The 18,012-nt window shown below is 53.9% G+C and overlaps 1 protein-coding gene across 1 annotated transcript; it reads right to left on the bottom strand.

Annotated features, from left to right (window-relative positions):
• Positions 1-4,473: 4,473 nt before the first annotated feature.
• LOC121361409 (LON peptidase N-terminal domain and RING finger protein 1-like) lies at positions 4,474-18,006 on the bottom strand. Its single transcript, XM_041482081.1, has 12 exons — positions 17,563-18,006; positions 13,778-13,896; positions 13,237-13,359; positions 12,902-13,027; positions 12,137-12,272; positions 11,274-11,367; positions 10,053-10,167; positions 9,299-9,420; positions 8,747-8,905; positions 8,110-8,272; positions 7,879-8,025; positions 4,474-6,734 (listed from the first exon to the last, which is right to left on the bottom strand). Exons 1-12 carry the CDS (start codon positions 17,933-17,935, stop codon positions 6,537-6,539), a joined length of 1,875 nt encoding a protein of 624 aa, XP_041338015.1. The 5' UTR covers positions 17,936-18,006; the 3' UTR covers positions 4,474-6,536.
• Between the last annotated feature and the right edge of the window lie 6 nt (positions 18,007-18,012).

The raw sequence follows: 18,012 nt of genomic DNA on the forward strand, positions 1-18,012 counted from the left end.
GAGGGAGAGGGATGGCAGGGAAGTGACAGGGGGCGAGTTTTGAATCCTCTGTGGTTTCTTAGATGAGTCACAAGGGAGGGGAGTGAAGCACCTTACACCCTGGCCATGGCTCTGCAGAGCAGCTCCCTGGGTGTCTGTGTGCCCCCACAGCTCTAGGACACCCTCCTCACCTCCTGCCTGGTCCCTTTGCTGCAAGAACCATCCCTCAGGAGCCACCTTGGGTGGGCAGCACAGCTCCACCAACTGAAATTTGGATTCTCTTTTTCCTTTTTCCTCTCCCCAGAATTCCTTTTACCCTAGAGAGGAAACTGCAGCATTCTCCTTAGTCTGAGCTGGAATCCCTCATGAAGTTTGGCTTCCTCATGAAGTTTGGCTACAGGAGCAAGCTCACACTCACCCTGCTCCTGTGGCTGGTTTGGGACAAGACCAGATAAGATGGAGCCATAGATGAGACCAGTGAAGCAGGGTTTCCTCTTTAATACTCATCCTGAACAAAACTGTGGTGTAGATTCTCTGCTGGCTGAGCATCCCCTTCCCCTCCCCATTAGGAAGAAGCATTTTTTTATCCATTTCACATCTCATATTCACAGACCTTGCCAGGACCTCGGTATATCTGGAAGCCTCTTCCCCTGTGTCAAACGTGGGTGGTACTGGGCAGCTGCTGGTGGGAACGAGCAGGAACACACGCAAGGCTGCTGAGTCACAGAGCCTGATTTTCCTGGAGAATTGGACTAAACTCCCACCCACGTCAGCGTTCCACTGCCAGGGCAGAGCTGGGATCTGCCCTGGTCTCTGCTCCACCATCTCCCCTTTATCTTTCTTTGCACAGGGCTGGTGATCCATTTATTACAGAATGAGCCTCAATACTTGCAAAGGGTGAAATTCTTGAGGCACAGGAGCTAAAATAACCATCACTCACACTGCCTGTTTACCCTCTAATTGTCACTGACTTCTGCCTTTTCACGTTCATGGTGCTTGAAAAGGGAAGAATAGATCTAGGGAATGTAATTTAATACACCAAACATACCAGCTTAATTGCAATCCCCATAAGCCAGACACACAAAACTCTAAACAAATTCGATTAATTTATTTCAATTTGCACAAGTCTTCCTCAGACTGTAATTAATGGAGGGAAACAATTAAGGTAAACACAGCCCAGCTGAGAGAGCTGTCCTTGCTAAAAGTCACATTTTATTTTAATAATGCTGTATTTAGATAAGTTCCACACTTTTAACAAGTTTCCCATTTCCTCGATATTTAATCAGTCCTGTAAATATTTTGCCTGGGCTCAAAGGGGTTTGTGAAATCGGGAATCAGCAGGGAGAGCCCAAATCACCAATGGGCACTTGGGGTGGATGTGGCTGTGGGCAGAGACTCAGGGGTTAATCCCTTCTCCAGGGGCTGAAAGGTGGCCCTGAATCAGGTGGTGTGAGAGGCAGCCCCTTGTTACTGTCCCAAATCCAGAGCTTTTCAGTTGCAGGTTGGGAGCATTGCTGGTGTGAGGGAGCTAAATGGGTTTGGAAAAGCCTTTGGAAAAAGGCTGTCACTGTAAATCAGTTTATGAATGGAGAAAATTACCAAGCGTCATGCTAAGGCAGCTCCACCTGATGCATCATCCCAGATCTCCTGCTCCTGCTTGGATCAGGGCTTGGCTTTGCACAGTTCCCACATGCAGCACAGCCAGGGAATGCCAGACCAGCACCTCCAAAATGCCACTGCACAGGAGACAAAGGCATTTGTCCAGCTGCCACTTGATCTCTGTCCTGGGTCACCTTCAGCACACGCCCAGGATCACAACTCTGCTCTGTACAGGACTGGGGGGAATTTCATGCCCTCGTGCAGCCTGGCCAGAGGAAAGGACAGCACCATCATGGGATCCCAAACATTGTCATGGTGTTTTTTGGGGCTGCCCTGTGCAGGGCCAGGAGCTGGACTCGATGTTCCTCATGGGTCCCTTCTAAATAATGATATTCAGTATTTCTCCAGGTGAATAGGCGGGTCCCATTCCACTCCAACTGCTTCAGCAGTGACTTTGAGTCACTTTTTTTTCATCACTTGTCATTTTCCAGCTTTGAATACATCCCGTGGGTGAGTTTCTTGAAAGAGATGGCACATCTGTCTTCATTGCTTTCCTTTGCTTTTTTTTTCTTCTGAAAAAGCAGGAACAATACAAGCCGTCTTTCATTGCACCAACTGGTATTGCTAAAGGGTGGAAAAAATTAGGTGCTGGTTTTTTCCTTTTTCTTCCCACCTTCATTAACTGTAACATGTACTGTGTTCCTCTTCCAGCATGAACATAGCATTGCTAGAGAAGAAAATCTTAGCTCGAACAATCTTGTGTTGATTTTCCGTTCTCTCAAGTACCGGCTGGTCTAATTAGTTTGGAAATGCACCATTTGTTAAAGAAAGATGAGGCACAGTCTGACACCTGCTGTATTAATTATTTACCTCTTTATCTAATTGCCTGCCTAGGCTGTTAGGTGAAGGAAGTTGTCACCCGTGTCTTGATTTGAAGGTGTTGAACAGGAAGGGAGGAAATGGTGCTCTTGGGGAGGTCACATTTTGGGGGGATGGAAGTGGGGCCAGCGCTAGCACTGGTTTACACCTCAGTTAAACCATGGCACCCAGTGCCACGTTCAGTCTTTTTTTTAAACACATCCAGGGATGGTGACTCCACCACCTCCCCGGGCAGGCCATTCCAGTATTTATCACTCTTTCTGTAAAAAACTTTTTCCTGATATCCAGCCTATATTTCCCTTGACACAGTTTCAGACTGTGTCCTCCGGTTCTGTCAGTGCTGCCTGGAGAAAGAGACCAACCCCAGCTGAGCACAGCCACTTTTCAGGAGCTGTGCAGAGTGAGGAGGGCACCCCTGAGTCTCCTTTTCTCCAGGCTGAGCACCCCCAGCTCCCTCAGTGGTTCCTCTCAGGGTTTGTGTTCCCAGCCCCTCTCCAGCCTCGTTGTCTCCTCTGGATGTGCTCGAGCATCCCAAGGTCCTTCCCAAGCTGAGGGGCCAGAGCTGGGCACAGCACTGGAGGTGTGCCCTCACCCGTGCTGAGCACAGGGGCAGAATGCCCTCCCTGCTCCTGCTGCCACACCATTCCTGACACAGGCCGGGAGCCACTGCCCTTCCTGGCCACCAGGGCACTCTGCTGGCTCATGGTCAGTGGGCTGCTGACCAGTGCCTCCAGCTCCTTTTCCACCTGGGCACTGATGATGGGGAGCAGGACACCCCCAAATGCCCCAGTGCCCCGCTCCAGCCCTGAGACAGCAAAGTGGCTGGAGTGGGGAGAGGAGCCTGCAGCACAGACCTTGCGTGCTTGGGGAGCTGCAGGAGGGCTCAGAGTGACCCGCACAGGGCCCAGCTCTCCTGGGCTGATGGAGGGCTCAGGGCAGCCCGGCTGGGGCCAGGGCTGGGAGTAGGGCTGATTTTGGGGCTGAGGGAGAGAAAAGCCAAGGTTCTGGCAACAGCCAATGCTGCACATCCCTTCTGCTGTGCCTTCCTCCTCGCCCGCACTCAGCCTCTTCCTGACATCTAGTGGGAGCAGGGCAACACGGCAGAGGGATCCTTGTCAGCTCCAGGCTCCCGGGCACACACCAGCCACACGTCAGGCACAAGGCCTGGGCTGCCAGAGCCACCAAATGGGCTGGCACCAGCCACAGCCCACAGCTGGGCTTCAGCAGGGCACAGCTGCTTCCCTGGAGCATTGCTGGGGAGGAATTCAAGTGCAGTTCCTCATGGAGGCAGTTATTAACGGCATAGCAGGGACTCTGCTCTGAGGTGTGGGATCTGTTTGGGGTTATCAGCCATCTCAGCCCACTTGAGCCCTCTCCCTCTCTGCTGCAGCTGTTCCATGTTCCCAGGAAAGGTGCACAGCACAGCTGGGCAGTTCCCTTGTCCTTGCTCTGGATGGCACCTTTGGGAAGCAGAGGGAAGAGACAAGATGGGAGCAAGAGACAGGTGAGAGCTGTCCCAGCAGGACATCACTTTCCACCCAGGACCACCCTCTCATTTCAGACCCCATGCCCATTTCCCTGGATCACCTCTCATCCCCAGTGCCAGCTGCCAGAAGCCAACCCACTCCCAGCTCACAGCCTTCTGCCCATGGCTGCAAAGGCAGGACAGGGACAGATGCTGGCCACAGCATTTGGGGACATTACCTCCAGGGTCATCCCACACTGCCCAGCATCTCTACTGGACTCATCTCCCACCCCATCCTTCCCCACAGCCTTTAGCTGCAATGACAGGCAGGAGCTCATTCCTCCTGTCTTGTTTCACACACATTCTGTGAGCAAAATCACTGTTTTTCTTCTCCTTGTTGCCATCTGCCCTTGCTGGACAGTGGTCACTGGGCTGACCTTGCTGTCTGAAGACCAGGGTGTCACCTCTCCACGTGTCCCCAAACCTCCCTAGGGATGCCCAAGCACTTTTATTAATGAGCAGCTAAAAGTTAAACACCAGCAACAAAACAACAACATCAAAGGTCTTTATTTCAATGACCTGGAAGAAAATGTAACTCCAAGAGAAAAAAACAGTACTAAAAACCACAAAGATGCTCCAAGCAAACTGGAGCAATTTGCACGGATCCCTTCCCAAAGCAGCCAGGCAGAGGTGGCTCTGGGCCCTGGCTCCTCCCCAGTGTGACAGGGGATCTCCTGCATCCCCCCCATGCCAACCCCTTGCTGGAGGGACCCACAGGGACCTCTCAACCCTGGGGAAAGAGCAGTTCAGGGGTAGGTGAGTGGCTTGGGCTGGGGATGTCACAGGGTGAGCCCACATTGACCCTGGGGAAAAGAAAGGCACTTCCTGAACTTCAGTGTCATCCTGCCACCTGCCCTGGGACTGCAAAGCATCCCTTCATCACCTACCAGCCCTTGCCAGTCTGACATCCCAGGGATATGGCTCCTGGGGAGTCGTGGTGCTCCTGGGCCAGCACCGTGGCTCAAAGGTAGAGGAGCAGATCCAGCTCTGAGCTGTCCTCAGCTGCCCTGTGCCCACAGAGGCTCCTGGGGAGCCAGCCCTCAGCTCCTGCCACTCCAGAGAGGCACTTGGATGGAGAGGAGGGACAGGGACTTCTCACTCCTGGAGACAGAAGGACAGGGAGAGGTGGTGGCCCTGAGCAGGGACCTCTCTGGAGCTATGCCCAGTGTCCCACCCAGGCTCAGCCCAGAAACACCTGCAGTAAGGATCACTGCCCTGATTGTCTCTCCCACACACATCCAACAGCTCTCTGAGGGGGTGTGGTGCCTTTGAGAAATGCAGGGATAAAATTCCAGAAGCAATCTTCGGTGGATGTCACTCCGACAGTTGACCCCAAGGCCACTGAAATTATGGATGAAAGACAAAAATCCCAAATCTTCAGGATTTCCCTGGAGGCCTGGTCTGTCCAGAGAGTCTTTCCCCTGTGTCTAGAGACAAGCAGCGGCCAAGCACTCACTCCCCTGACGTGTGGCTCATGGCCTGGGTCACTGATCCTACCCCCTCCCTGCCTCTCCAGAGATTTGGATCCCTTTGACTTTGCTGTCCTCTTTTGGGGGATCCTGAACTATTCTGGGTCCCGAGTGCAAGGGTCCAGCCTCAGCTGAGATCCTGATTTTCTCCTGAGGAAGCAGGAAGTTCACAACAAACACAGAACAGGGGGAAATTGCATTAGTCAAGGAACAGAAAGTCTCAAAACAAAACTTCCAGACTTAACTCCCTTGTGCTATCAGCTCCTCCCAGCACCCAGGTCCAACCCTGTAACCTGAACCTAGGCAGGGTCGGGAACAGCAGCCTTTGGGTAGGGGGAAAAGCACCAAACCTGACAGAATCCCCCCTCCCACAGCCCGGCAGTGAGGGGAGTGGCTGGCAGTGTCCAGGGGAAGGGTCTGGCCAGCAAACAGCACAGCACCGAGCAGAGCTGTGGGAAGGGGGTGTCTGGACCTGAGAACATTCAAAGAGAACCATCTCCTCACCATGTGGCCATGGAGGTGGTTGGGAGCAAGACCATGAGTTTCAGACTGTTTAATTTAACCTTTCTTCTTGTTCAAACACAAACTAAGTCAAAGCTGTAAGCAGTGGCAGAGCCGTCAGCATCCTCCAAAGGAAGCCTTTGGAACTTCTCTGCTTCCCCAGTGCCACCTCTCCCCAGCCTCTAAATTTCCTGTGTGAATCAGGATCATCTACCAAAACCCCTACGGTGTCCTTCAAAGTGGAAGAACCAAAACTGAGGCAATCCCTGCACTCAGTCCTCTCCCTAAGGAGATTCCTCCTCAGTGCAGAAGCCACTCAAGCAATTGATTTTGGCTTTGGAGACACAAGCCAGCTCTGCAGCCCAGTATCCCCTCTGGTGGCACAGCACAGCAGCAGTGGCACCAAGCAGCTCCCAGAGGTGGCACGGACGGCACAGTGTCGCTGCCTGCGATGAGCTGGGCAGAGCACCCAGCCCATCGCTGAGGTCACGTTTTTGGGGGATGGCAGGGAGGGCTCAAACCACCAGCAAACCGTGGAGGAACACGCAGAGAAAGCCGAGGGTGGAGGTGAGTCCGAGGGAGGGTCAGACGCGGCCCCGGGGGCTGCGCTCGGGCAGGAGGTGGCGGGGCGGCGGCTGCTGCAGCAGCGCCGTGAGGATGCGCTGCAGCTGCGACAGGCGGGCGCGCAGCGACGTGCAGGAGAAGAGGTTCAGCTGGTAGGACGGGTCGAGGGGCAGGATGGAGATGAGCCACCAGCACCACGTCGGGCCGTCCGCTGAAGCCTGGAGAGGAGAGAGGGAGAGACCCCCAGGTCAGAGCTGCGAGGTGGATGCAGGGGTGGCCCTCAGGCAGCGTCGCTGATGGCAAAGAGTTGCTCTTGTCAGGATAGCAACGCCAGCTTTGGTCAAGGTGCTCATCTGAACAGCCATTCTGTTGTCCAAGCTCAAAACTGCTGGACAAACTAATTCAATTTCCAGACAAAGCATTCCCCGGGGAGCCTCCTGGCTCATCTGCATCCAGATGCATCCAGATGCAGATGTAGCTGGTAAAAAGCCTACACTAAAGAGACAATGAAATATCTTGTGCATTTCCTTGTTTAAGCCGGTGCTTTTTGCAAACACAGACCAAATCCTGCATGACCGATGTTTTTGGGACACTGGCCGTCACTTGAAAGAGGTGAGGTGCAGGCCAGGCAGGCACAGCTGTTGGGCACTGCTTTTGTAAAGTGGTTTTTCTATAACCTGAGCCAAACTAAGAGGGAAAAGCTCGATTGAGCTGAAGGAGGGTGAGTTGTTTTGTAATTCCTGAATATATCATTAATGTGACTGCTGGCCAGGACAGCCTTAGCCTGGGACAAGCCAGCAAGAGTATACTTGTAATGATCCAGAGAGGAAACGCTTTCTTAAAGGAGTGAAAATTAAACTTTGGGATTTTTTTTCTCCTACAGAATCTGAATTTGTCAGAGCAGTGTAATAAGCAAATTGGATCCTGTCCTCTTAGCTCCTTACCTCTGGCCAGCTATGGCTGTCTCAAAGGATCACAGTGAGAAAGGAGACTGCAGACTCAACAAGCTGCAGCATTTGCTTCTTTGCCAATTTGTTTGGTTTCTTTTTCCCAAAGTGTTTTCAAACACACACAGTTCAGTTTCTCAGTTCTTATTTAGGAAAAGACTCTGGGAAAGATTTTAAAACTCAGTGTTTCCAAGAACAGTTTAAAACCATAAAGAAACATCAAGCAGTTTTACAAAACAAGCCCTACCAACTGTCTGGATGAGAGATGCTGTAACAGGGGTGAAAAACTGGACTTTTTTTGTTCATCCTGGGGGGAAGCGGAGTAGGGAAGCAGGGTGGTTACTGCAGGAACAGCACTGCTTCAGAGGCTCTCTTGGTACTCTTGTTTGGTGCATCCCTTCCCTCTGGGCATTACCTGGATGTCCTCTTCCTTCTCTGGCAGTGGTCCATGCTGCATCAGAATGTGCCTGGAGGTGAGGTCCCCGTGCTCACAGAACCGCTGGGCCAGGCGATAGGTGCTCTCGTGCAGGCACTGCAGCTCCTGCAGCTCCTCCCCGGACACCTGAACGGAGGCAAGAGGGACACAGGTGTCTGTGGGGGGATCTGTCCCACTGCAGCCCAAGATTTTGCCCAGCCCTGCCCTCACCTTCTTGTCCTCCAGGTACTCGATGTCAGCGGTGTGGTAGCCGTCCCTGTGCCCGCGGCTCAGCACGCGGAACCGCTGCCGGCCGATGGTGTCCACCAAGGACCTGCCGTCGGCCAGCAGCTCCACCTGACGGATCTCCAGCATGCAGCCGTAGTCAGCAAAGCTGCAGGGACACAGGCACACAAAACAGGGGCTGAGCTGGGCTAACGGGTGGCAAGAGAGCTGCTTCTCCTAAAGGTATCATCTCCAAAGCAGGAAAAGGCCCGGGAACAAGGTGTCAGGGCAGGGGCAAATTCAGAGATTCAATCAAGTCGCCTCCCAGTGCTCACTAAGAGGAGCTGGAGGTCACAGCCAGAGAACCATGGAGCTCAGAGACATCCTGAGTCAGAAGCTGTTCCAAGAATTGTATTGAATTGTATTTGACAGCTACCACTGTCTCTGTCCAGCTCCAGTGCTGACCTCATTCCCTGATCCCATTTCACTCTGCACTGGGGGAACACACACCTCCCTGCTGATTTCATCTGCGAGATGGCACTGATAGGAAATCTTTCAGAACTACTGAGTATTTTAGACATTTGGGGCTGGAGCAGAGAGAGGCAAACCAGCTGGGGGAGGGGGAAGCTTGCCAGGAGCTCACCTTTTCCCGTTCTCATATATGCACATGCCGAACCTCCTGGTGCCGCTCTCCTGGCACCGCCGGATCATCAGGCGGTACCGAGGCTCAAAGACGTGCAGAGGGCAGGGGATGCCAGGGAAGGACATCGTGCACACAAAGATGGGGATGTTCTTGGTCAGGCTGAGGGACAGAAGGAGAAACCACTGTGACACCTCCCCAAGCAAATCCCATCCCTGCATCAGCTGCTCTCCCAAACCAGGTGTGTCCTTAAGCACAAGAAGTGACGCTCCAGCACAGAGCAACACTACAGCTTCCACTTGGCTCACCAAGAGACCAAGGACAGGTTCTGCCCACAGAACAGCTCCTTGCCAAGATTGTCCCTCACCCCCAGGTGCCTCATGGGGCATGTCCACACCCACACAGCACAGCTGCTATGTGGTCCTGGAGGTGGGACAGACATCACTTGAGCAGAACCAAGCCACAGCAATGGTATGGGGTGTGGACATCCCTCAGAGAGCCCCTTCCAGTCCCCATGTGCACCCACACACGCAGACAGGAGCATTCCCTGCTTACTTGGAGAGTTCTGCCATCTCTGCCCGGTGCAGCTCCCGGCGCTCAGCCAGCTGTGTGGGGAAGGTGGCCAGCATGATGTCCTGCAGCAGCACCGTGGGGCTGTACCTCCCAGCCTTCAGGTACTGAAAGGAATTAGACCCAGAAAAGGTTGGAGAAGAGCAGCGAGGAAGCCCTGAGGCCCTGACGGACTCTGAATCACGCTCACTTTTATTGGAACTGAAGATAATTTTAGACCAGAGAAAGTCAAGGATAAAACCTATCATGGGATGTGGAGCTGTTGAGCAGGATGGGATGTCAGCTCCACTGAGACCTCCAGACACAGCTCAGAGCCAGGGCCCGTCCAACACAGCGTCCTGTCTCTGACAGTGATGCAGCCCTTGTATGACAACCTAATTTCCCTGATGGTCTCATCCGAATCCCTTTTCATTAAAGATTAAATCAAATCTCCAGGCTAGCAGGTTCTCCATCCATTTCCATTTTTTAAAGTCATTAGCATTTTCTTCTCTCTCTCTCTCTCTCCTCTTCTGTTTACAATCTCACTAAATCACTGTGGCATCTTGTGGAAATGAATCTCTTGGTCTTAATTATCAACTGTCAGGTCATTCCCATGTGAGTGGAGCTGACACCGCCGTGCCAGGGAGCTGCTAATGTAAGAACACTGCACCTTCCCAGCCCAGCCCTGGGCACACAGCCAGCAGCTGGAGCTGGTTCCCAGCTCTCCTTGGGCTCCATCCCATGGGACTCGTGCCCTCACCTCTCTCAGGCTGTGTTTGCAGAGGGGGCAGTTGGGCCGGTGGTCCAGGCAGCGTTCCAGGCACTCCTTGCAGAAGGTGTGACCACAGGGCGTCGTCACCGGCTCGAAGAACATCCTGCAAAGGGTGATCAGTCAATGGATTGCAGAGAGCCACAAAGGGAAAGGAGCACAGATAGGGACTTTAATTAGCCCTTTAATTAGAAAGTCTGGGCTCAGACTGCTGGGCTTGCACAATAATGTAAGATGAGAACTGTTCCAGGCCTGAGCTCTGCTCCCTGACTCTGCAGGGTCCCTAGGGAGTCCCAGCAGACCCCATCAGTACACACATGGCACCCCTTGGTCCTGCCAGATCTGTGGTTCCCCAGACACCCACAGTGCTGTGTAATCCAAAGGACAGTGACAGGACAGTCCCTCCTTCTCCCCTGCTCCAGGAGCAGAGCCAGCAGCAAGTGCTCAGGTTGCTCACAGGTAGCTCCAAGATCAGAAATTAAATTAAGGTATCAGGAAAGCCCTGACTCCTCCTAAACACTGTTTTCTTCTTTCAAATCCACATAATTCAGATCAGATGCAGGCTCAAATCTCTCTCCCCCATGCACAGACCTGGAAAAAGCTGCCATGCAGGACCTTGACCAACTTGCACGTCTGGCAGTGCAACACCCACCCAGCTCTCTGCCAGCAGCCACTTGCACAACTGCTCCATGTCCTGGGACACACCAGGAAAAACAGCCTGGTTTCAGCATGCCCTGTGGCAGTGTAACACCAGTCCCTCCCCTGCCCTGACCCAGCAGACAAACACAGGCTCTGTCCCGTTCCCTTTTCCACCTGCACCAGGCAAAGAGCTCCAAAATGCTCCCCTCTAGGTCTGCAATATCCCCATCATGGAGGGAATTTCCCTGGGCAACACCTTCCTGTCCCAGCCTGCAGGTACAAAGGGCAAACACTGTTTGGACTTTGACCCTACTGAACATCCCCACCTGCACATCTCTGTCCCAAGGGATACAGCCCCAGTGATGCTGTACCCTGAGACAGGGTGATGTGAGCTCCAGCAGCCTGGCAGGGTGTCCCAGCCCTGCCTTCCCCTCTTATCTGTACCAAAACCTACATCTCAGCAGCTCTCAGGACTGAGCTTGCTATTAAGATGTGAAGAAAGATGCACACCAGTAAAGAAAACACAGCAGGTGCCAATTCTTCATCCTAAAATTTCTCCTGAGGAGAACTCACCGTATGCAGAGGGAGCACTCCAAGTCAGATATGCTCAGTGACTCTCCAAGGCATGGCTGGGTGCACTTTGCTGCTGCTGTTTCCTCCTTGTTATCTAGAGGTAAAAGAGAAGACAATTCCCTATTTCAATGCAGGAAATTAAATTTTGCTTTCTGACCTCATTCTGAGGCATAACTGCCCAACAAAGTGTTTTGAAAGTGTCAAAGAAAAACAAAACCACTAGGAAATGCAACATAAACCCATCTATTAACCTATCTGTGTTCATCCACAGCTGCTGTGTCAGTGGGTCTCATGGTACTTGGTAGGGGAAGGTGGTATCTTCTCCTTTTGCAGGCAGGGAAACTGAGGCACTGGACAGCAAAGTGGCCCAAAAAGCTCCAGGATGGAACTCTCTGGAGACTTGCCATGAGCTATCACTGCTTTATGCAAACCCAGGTATGTGGCAGCCACCTGGCTGGACACTGATGGCAAGTTAATGCTGATGGAGGTGCTGCTTCCTCAGCTCATGGCATGTCCTGTCCCCCACACGGGAATTTAGTCTGAACCAAAACCCATCTAAACACAAAGAAAGCCTCTCCCTGACTCCACACAGGGAACAAGTGATGGCTGGCTTTAGCAAGAACTTGTCACCGAGCTGGAGCCAAAGGTTTGGTGTAAGTTCACCTGCTCACACAGGAAGATCAGGTGGATCCTCCCCACAGAGAAGCAGTGACTGTCCCAGCCAGAGCTACCCCATCATGTGCCCCTGGGATATTTGTTTGTTGAGCTGGACACAGTGCAAACACCACATTTTCAGTGCCAAACTGGATTTCAAACAAGTAATTTGCATGACACAACACTGTGGTACCTCTGATGACACTCACCCAACAAGCACCGGCCACGACTCTCTGCCGACGTCTCCAGTTCCTGCTGTTGTCCTGGCTGGGAAAGGGTGGCTCTGTCCTGGCTGTGCTCACAGCCAGCATGCCCTTGACCACCTGCCAGCTCTCCCTCCTGATCCTAGGCACAGCAAGATGAAATTGAGCCCAAACCCTCTTCTCCCTCTGAATGCACAGCCCCATCTGTCCCGCCAAGCCTGACGGCACCGGGAGGTTTTCTGGTGTGTTGCTGTACATTAACAGCTTGTATCTGCAGGACAGCAGGAGAGTGGCCTTCAGACACTGCTGCCCATCACATGGTTAAAACATGGTTCACTCTGTCCAGACATACCAACTGCTACTTGGGTGTATCTGAGCCCATTTTCTGAACTCCCTCCTCTCTCCAAGCCTGCTAAATTTGTTTATAGAAGGCAAAGAGGAGCATAAAAGCTTCCTTAACAGCTGCTAATGGTCTGAACAATTCTCAAGTGTGTCTTTTAGATGAAAAAAAAATTGAAACTCACTTTTTGTTTTCCTCTTTTTTCTCTGTACATAGTGAGATGAATAGAAAGTCTCCTCAGTTTCCTGAGTCCCCACAGCATTAGTCCTGTTGACACCTGCTCTCCCACCCTCCACCAGATTCTCATCCCAGCACACAACCAGGACATGGCTACATGTCCTGCACAACCTCCCCTTCCCATCACTGGGCACCTGGGATGTCCCAGAAGGATATGAAGTCTCCTTGCAGACTCAGATATTGCAGGCTCTTACCTGAGCTTGTGTGGAAGATGGGAGCACTGGGCTCCCTCCATCAGCCTGGGAACCAGATGAGCTTAGGTGAGCATCACCCAGGTGTGCAGCCATGCATGGCTGAGGAGCATCACCTTCCATTATGATCTGCAAGGACAAAGCAAGGGTTGAGGGATGCTAGGAAGAAAAAGCAAGGAGGTGGGAGGGCTGCCAGGCTCCCTTTTTTCCCCCAAAGCACCCTTCTGCTCACTGCAGGAGGTGTCTGTGCTGGCTGAACACTCTATGGAGTCCTTCAGGGGACAAGAACATCTCCCTGTGTGATGTGAGAGCAGAGGGACATGGCAGAGCCCACACACCTTCTCCATCTCTCTCCGAGCCAGCTGGAAATGGGGACTGAGCGTCAGGCAGTGTTCCCATGCCAGCAGGGCTTCAGCTCTCTGCCCCATCTCCAGGAGCACCTTCCCTTTCCTGAAGAAGGCCTGCAGAGCAGAAAATATATGTGGTGACTATGAGACACTGACCAGCTGAGCATGTGCTCCTTCAGCTCCTATCCCAAGGGAATGCCTGCTCCCGTCCCTTTGCCTCCTGCCTGCTCCCATCCCAAAGCACCTGGACATGTCACTTCTCCCCTGATTAGATATGCCTAAAAACCCCCAGGACTCTCCAAAGTGCAGCAGCTGCAAAAGCCAAGCCTAAGGAGAGTTGGAGGAGTGAAGGATGGACACGGTGCCAGACCTCTCCTATGAGAGCAACACAGCACCTGCCACCTTGATTAGCAACCCAAAGGGTCTGCAAAGTGCATTTCTGAGCAGGATGAACCCAGTGGAGAACTGAGGAGAGGGAGAAGCTGCTCCTGTGCAGTGAGATGTGGCTCTGGTCGATGTGGCCTTCACTCACCTCGTGCTGCCCCGGCTCAGCCCTGCACACAGCATCCAGGTCCTCCAGTGCCTCTGGGTACTGCCCCAGCGCCTCCAGGGCCTCTGCCCGGCACAGCCGCAGGGAGCTGCAGTCCAGGGCTGCAAAGAGAACGTGTGACATGAGCCCTGGTGGGGCAGGGGGCTGGATCAGCCCGGGGAGACGCCACCACAGTGGGACAGTCCCTGTGCCACTGCCTCACAAAGAGCACAGCCTGCAGTGCTCTTCTTCAGGAGACACTGGCTTTGTAAGCCTCTGCAAGGAAGTTATTTCCCCTAAATACCCAGTTTTAAATTGCTTGAGGCTCTTCACGTTGTTTTTTTCCCCCATCTTCCCTAAAACACCCTCAGCCAAGAGGCCCCACCACTGCCTCAGGGCTCAGCCATGCTGGGATCTGGGCTTTCATCCATCTTTTTGGGATACAGCAAAAAAGCTTTACCATACACGTACAGGGCTGTGGCCACAGCAGGCTCTGTGATGTGACTCACCCAGCAGTGTGACAATAGCATGTTACCAAACAGGACTGCCGTGCTGCATACCTGAATTCCCAGACCCACCTGGCTGTCACTGCTCTCCTGGGGCAGATGAGAAGCCAAAGGGGTCTAAGAATCTGACTGCACCACATGACCTGGGGTTTCCAAGTATGAGAAAAGGCTGAGATTTCCCAAAAATGAGGAAGAAAACTGAGAATCCCATTTCTTCCATCCAATTCCTTCCATCAGCAAGATGTCACTGACAGAACATTATGGTGCTGGAGGGGCACAGGTCCCACAGACATTGCTAGTCATGACACCAAGCATTACATGCTTCTGCCTTTTCTAAAAAACTGGCAATGAGATCCTCTTCTTTCCTGCCTCAGAAAACCACACAAAGACCTTCCTTCCTATCAGCACAGCCACTGGCACAATTGGGTTGGGGATGCTGGGGACAGTGAGAAAGCAACACCCCAAGAGCCCACACTCATGGAGCAACCAGGTGTGGTAATGTTTGTGGGTTTTGAAATGCAGAGATGCCCAGACCCACCCCGTTATATCACAGCTCATGGAGGTGACCTACATCCAGGGCAGTGCTGGTGTTCCAGCTCAGGTAACAGCTCTGTGCATCCAGCCCTGCATCCCCCCAGCTCTGAGCATCAGCTCAAAGCTGCTGAGGGTTGGGGCTGGGGACTTGTTGAGTTCTGGTGCATCTGGGAAGGCCTCCAGTGTCATGCAGGAGAGTGGCTCCCAGCTCCCTGTGGGATGGTGGCAGGTCCAGCACAGGTAACTTGTGGTGACCCTGCAGGATGCTGGCACTGAGGCCAGCCTTGTATCATAAATTAGGCACCATCTGCAGGCACTGCTGCTGCACTGGCAAATGTGGTGTGGGTAGCATCACCTTGCTGAAGGGCCAGGACCTCTCTCAGGGGCAAGCTGGGTCCCTGAGCCTGGCTGGCAGCTGATCAGCAACCATCAGGAAACATCACTGTTGGTGATGTCTCTCCTGCACTTCCAAACCCGGCAGCATTTCCTCCTGGCCCGGTTCAAACACGGTGAAGATGCAGCTCTGCCAGCAAACTGCAGGTCAGGACTGGCAGCTCCATGACTGCTGGGTGCAGCAAGCATCTGCCCATTTCCCTGTCACCCTGCCCAGGCACCCACCACTTCTTATCACAGAGGAGCAAACTCTGCCATGGCTATTGCCTCCTTGTCCCCGTGCCCAGCACGGAGCACAGAGAGACTTTGCTCCCTGCCTGTGTCACCCCAACCCTGAGATCAGCAGAGCCAGCCACTCCTGCACCAAAAGCTACACTGGCCATGCTGGGCTGTGCAGCAGAGCATGGTTCCTTGGGAGATTGTTTTCCTTTATAATATTAGCCAAGACCTTAGGGCTCGAGTGAGGAAACATGGGAACTTGCTGCCCAGTACCCCATCCCTCAAGCACCTATCCAGAGATGAAATATCCCAGCCCCTAACAACAGGTAGGGATGAACAAATAGGTACAAAGTCTAGAGGGTTATTTTCCATGTGGGCAAACCCATTCAAACATTTGCACAGCCCAGCAATAAAGCAACTGATTTGGCAAATAAAAAAAAAAAAAAAAAACATCCCAGATGTGTAAAACAGGGCAATGAATTCTGCATTTCTCTGCTGCTGCAGCTATTTTTGATCTATGATATCATTACACACCAGGGCCACCAGCCAGCTGGCAGCCTCAGAGACTCGTCAGCCTCCACGCTCCAGGCATGTCAGAGGGCCTCCTGTGCTACACATTACACTGCATTTTGCTGATGTTCACTCAGAAAGAATGAAGATAAAAAGTTGACAGTTTATTTCCACCCAAGCAAAGCAAGCAGCTCTACAGGCTGGGCTGAGCAGGGCACTGCAAACTGACCTATCACACCACACTGAACCACAAATAAAACATCCCCATGGGTCAAACATTTATCAGTGGCTCTGTTTCAAAGTGAAAGGCAGCCAGTAAAAAAGTGTGCAGCTGAAAGCTGGCTGCAGGAGCTGGAAAACACATCCTGAAAGCACCACCCACGTGGCTGAGCCTGGCAGCCCCAGCAAGCAAAGGTTCACTGGAGCTCAGGCTGTGACTGCAATTTCCTTGCTGCCCTCAGCCAAACTTTCCTGTCTTTCGGGGAACAGAACGTGCAGGGAAGAGTGAGGACAGCGTTTGCAACGTTTCCTCTTTACGCTAGCAAAGGAATTTTAAAGAGCAGTGTAATTGTACACCCCAACCAGGCAAAAGCCTGGCAAATGAGTACGAGCGGAGTATGCATGTGCCTTTACTCTGGAGGAGGGTGTGCAGGGAGACACGGATGCCTCTGGAGGTTGCATAAAAGGACCTGTTTTCTGCTGCCAACGCCAGGATCGACCGGTCCGCTCAGCCCTTCATTTCCAGGCTTACCCTGAACCTCTGGCACTTGTCTCGCAGAAGGCGATGAATAAGAGCCTCCGCGGCGGGAGGAGAGCTCAGTGCTGTCATAGAAACGCAGCGGAGAAAGGAAATTTTGCCTCCGTCGCCCCAACCCCCTGCTCCAGACGCATTGTATAACCCCTTTTATTTACTTTCCAAGAAATCCACTTACAGCCACACATTAAAGCAGATCAAACCCCACCTCCCCCCCCCCGGGCCCGATCCTGGCCCTGCAGGCTGATGTCCGGCCAGAGCCGGCTGCAGAAGGGGCCGGGCCGGGCGCTGACCCGCACGATGGGGCTGGCACAGGAGCTGTGCCAAGGCTGTGTCCTCGCCAGGCTCTGGGGGAGAGGACGTGTCCATCCTCGACTGGACAAGTCCCAGCCACTTTACATAATGGTCACCCCCTGGGCAGAGCTCTTTCTCTGACCCTGAAATACTGCCGGGCTGCAAGATGTGAGTGTCTGCTGCTCTTCCCTCTCCAGAAGCACGTGGCCGATGGGACACAGGGGAGCGCCCCGGGCAGGGCACGAGCAGCGCGGTTTGTCGGGCAGCCCCACCGCTCCCAGCACCTCGGGACATCCAGGGATGTGAAAGAAATGCCCAGCATTCCCCCTTCCCATCCCCATCCCCACCAGCCCTGCCTTATTCCACTTCCAGCTTCCCACGTCTTCCAGCTCTGGACCGTGCAGGCTCGGAGCGCACTGAGCCGCAGGGACACGGTGACCTACATTGTCACCCACAGCGGTACTCGCTGCTGCAACAGCCCAGCCCGTGCATCCCCGTCTCTGGGCCTGCTGGGCTGGCCCCTCGCACCCCGCAGCCCACCATCCGCACTCCCAGCCCCTAAGCCCGGTGGTCCTTACCCAGCTCGACCCCTCTCTGCGCCATCCTCAGCGCCTCCCGCGCGTCCCCGCGGGCGAGGCGGTCCCGGACGCGCTCCGCCAGCCCGGCCAGCCGCCGCTGCCGCGGCACGCATCGCTCCAGGATCCCGCACAGCACCACGCTGCACCTCGTCGCCCCGATGCCCAACAGCTCCAGCCGCTCCTGGCACAGCGGGCAGCGGGACGGCGCGGCCCCGCCGAGGCACGGCTTGCAGAAGGAGTGACCGCAGGACGCGGTCACCGGCTCCCAGAGGAGCAGGCGGCAGCAGGGGCAGCGCAGCAGGTCCAGCCCGAGGGGCTGCCCGGAAGGGCTCTCCCCGGGCGGAGGGGAGCTCGGGCTGGAGGGGCCGCTCATGGCGGCGGTCGGGGGAGCTGTCCCTAAAGCCGGCGGTGCCCGCACGCCCCGGCCGCCGCCGCGCCCCCGCGCATCGC

Source organism: Pyrgilauda ruficollis, unplaced genomic scaffold, assembly GCF_017590135.1.
Source record: "Pyrgilauda ruficollis isolate IOZ18807 unplaced genomic scaffold, ASM1759013v1 scaffold57, whole genome shotgun sequence".
NCBI classification, from domain to species: Eukaryota; Metazoa; Chordata; class Aves; order Passeriformes; family Passeridae; genus Pyrgilauda; species Pyrgilauda ruficollis.

Bases quoted from the DNA above. Each gene is read 5' to 3' on its own strand.
- LOC121361409 (XM_041482081.1), bottom strand. From the start codon at position 17,935: ATGAGCGGCCCCTCCAGCCCGAGCTCCCCTCCGCCCGGGGAGAGCCCT. The intron at 12,273-12,901 runs GTAAGAGCCTGC...TGCTGTGCCTAG, and splicing joins CATCTTCCACACAAGCTCAG to GATCAGGAGGGAGAGCTGGC. The intron at 8,906-9,298 runs GTAAGCAGGGAA...TCTGTCCCTCAG, and splicing joins GAGATGGCAGAACTCTCCAA to CCTGACCAAGAACATCCCCA.